The sequence below is a fragment of the Nematolebias whitei genome, chromosome 17, assembly GCF_014905685.2.
Source record: "Nematolebias whitei isolate Nwh7 chromosome 17, NemWhi1, whole genome shotgun sequence".
NCBI lineage: Eukaryota > Metazoa > Chordata > Actinopteri > Cyprinodontiformes > Rivulidae > Nematolebias > Nematolebias whitei.
Genome location: NC_056514.1, coordinates 38,715,523 through 38,718,074, shown reverse-complemented (window position 1 = coordinate 38,718,074; position 2,552 = coordinate 38,715,523). Strand labels below are relative to the sequence as shown.

Sequence of the window (2,552 nt, the reverse complement as noted above, 5' to 3'; positions counted from 1 at the left end):
ACCAGAACACCCGAGGACAGGTGGACCAGAACACCCGAGGACAGGTGCAGACGTCTCATAAAAAGTGATTTCAGTGACGTTCATGGGGTTTTGTTTATTGAACAAACAAACACATTTTTGCACGTGTGTAAATCTGAAGTTTTCCTTTTCAATCTGCAGAAAGGAAATCAGCGTTAATTCTTCTAATCTTGTTGTTTATTAACGTTTATAACCGACAGAGGCTAAAGTGACTCCAGCAGAGAAGAAGGAAAAGAAACCAGATGATGTTGCAGAGGAAGAGGAGGAGGAAGAGTATGTGGTGGAAAAGGTGCTGAACCGGCGGGTGGTGAAAGGCAAGGTAGAATACCTGCTCAAGTGGAAAGGCTTTTCTAAGTGAGTATTTCAAGAACGATTTAAAATTCTTCTGGCGCCTGTCGGATCTTAAATAAGAAACACGAAGCTCCTTTTTTCTACAAATACGCATCTTTTGGTGTCTTGTGAAAATATAACAACTTTTCCAGCAACATGGCCGCTTGCAGCAGGTTTTATTGGACGTACTGAGAAACTTGACCGCTCTCCTTTTCTCTGTTATGTTCTTGGAGTTTAATAAAGTTTCCACAGCAGTTCCAGAGTTCGCACCGAAAGAATCCACAGACTCTCAAACTGCGCTGCACTGTCTTTGTGCAAATCTTTTCAAGGTCCTAGTTGCAGGTTCTCGGGGTGTTTTTGTGCGTATTCAGGGCCAGTGATCCTGTTTCATCCTGAAAATGACAAAAATAAAAATACACGTAAAGATGTATGAACGTATTTTTCTATTTCAAATCGTTTCCCTGCAAGACTTCTACAGGAACTCTGATTACACTGTTACAGTTTCTGGTACTTTAGTTGATAATATGGCTTTTTTTTTTGGTGCTTGTCTGTAAATAAAAACAAACGAAACAGTTTTATTGTCCTTAAAACCAGCTCTACCCCAAACAAACTGGAACCCTTTGAGAGGGTTTTACACTCGGCAGCCGGATGGTTCCACAGCAGCATGCACGGCAAACTGAACGCAGACTAACGCCCAGAAAACTTAGAAAAACACAACTTTATATTGTGAATTTAATAAAACATTTAAAGAGGTTTTGATCTCCATCATTGCACTCACTCTTTTAGACGAGGAAGAACAAAAGAATTGGTGTCGAATGTAACGATAAATAGCTAATTTTCACCGTTCTTGGTTCTGCAGTGAAGATAATACCTGGGAACCAGAGGAAAACTTAGACTGTCCGGATCTGATCGCAGAATATCTGCAGAACCAGAAAACGGCGCACGAAGGAAAAAGGAAGGGCGGAGACGCAGATGGAGATGAAAGCAAATCCAAAAAAAAGAAAGATGATGTAAGTAAAACAAATTTATCAATCTGAATCAGAATAAGCTTTATTATCATTGCACCGAGATACAACGAGAACGTGTACATGCAGTCGTCCGGAGCATGGACGGAGTGCACGGAGCTGCTGCTCAAAGCGCGGCCTCCCTTATCCTTTCTCAGAATAATAATCTTAGATAGGAAAAGAGGGAGAAACATGAATTACAAAGAAAGATCGAGGTGAAATTTGATAGTCGGCCCGTTCCGAGGCCGTCGGGAGTCAGATTCAGATAATCTTTGATTGTTGAGTTTCTTCAGGCAGACAGATTTTGTTTTCTTCAGCCTTGAGTCCATTCTGGACGTTCTGGTTTCAAAATGGCCTAATTGTGAGAATCCATTCCACTGATCCACTATGAGGCTCCCTCAAGGTCGAACCCACCGCGCTGACGAGTCCCAGAAGGCGCAAGTGGCCTACGATTCTCATAAATCGCCTCCACCTTACGGTTTAGCTCGTAAACCAGATGATTTAGAGTTCCTACAGCATGGACCAAACCTTCACATGGACTCGGAAGCTTTGTCATGGCCGAAACTGCTGCCGATGTCTTCAATAGTTGATAAAGCAGAGCACCTGCTATCATAAATCCAAATATGGAAACGTCTTCAGCGTCCGCCTGAGACAGAACTGCGAGACACATCAACTGCCACACTCCCCACGGGTCCATGACGTACCACACAGCGTGCGTCTCAGCTGGACACGCAGGTTCTCCAGGACATTGTTGCTTTGTTGAAAAAATCTTATCAATAGAGCTGAACGCCCACGATACCAGATCCATAATCTTAATTTACGTTCAGATGTGAACCAGGCACTTGAGACACACAGAGAGCAGAGCAGGAAGGACAAAAGCAGCCACCTGCTACATCGAAGTAGTAATGTGAAACATTTCTGATTGTCAGGTTCCCATTTAGTTTAACAAATAATCATTGTTCATTAGCATAATATCACCCATCTAGATACAATTATACACAAGTCAGGTTGTTATCTGGCTGCGCCGTTTTCTTGTGATGCTATTCACAAGAATTCATGAAACCAGAGTGAAAACAAAGTTAAACTAGAGTTATGGAATGAAACCAGAGTGAAAACGATGAAAATCCAGAACAGAATGAAAACAACTGATCAAAATCAAGAACAGATTGAAAACAACTGATCAGAATCAAGAACAGATTG

The 2,552-nt window shown here is 42.0% G+C and overlaps 1 protein-coding gene across 2 annotated transcripts in view; it reads left to right on the top strand.

Moving 5' to 3' along the window:
- cbx1b (chromobox homolog 1b (HP1 beta homolog Drosophila)) overlaps window positions 1-2,552 on the top strand; it is a 9,074-nt gene that overhangs the window by 4,301 nt on the left and 2,221 nt on the right. For both annotated transcript variants that reach the window (XM_037691252.1, XM_037691253.1), the window contains exons 3-4: window positions 219-372; window positions 1,208-1,358. In XM_037691252.1, coding sequence (XP_037547180.1) covers window positions 219-372; window positions 1,208-1,358 — 305 coding nt within the window. The remainder of the gene's footprint in view (window positions 1-218; window positions 373-1,207; window positions 1,359-2,552) is intronic.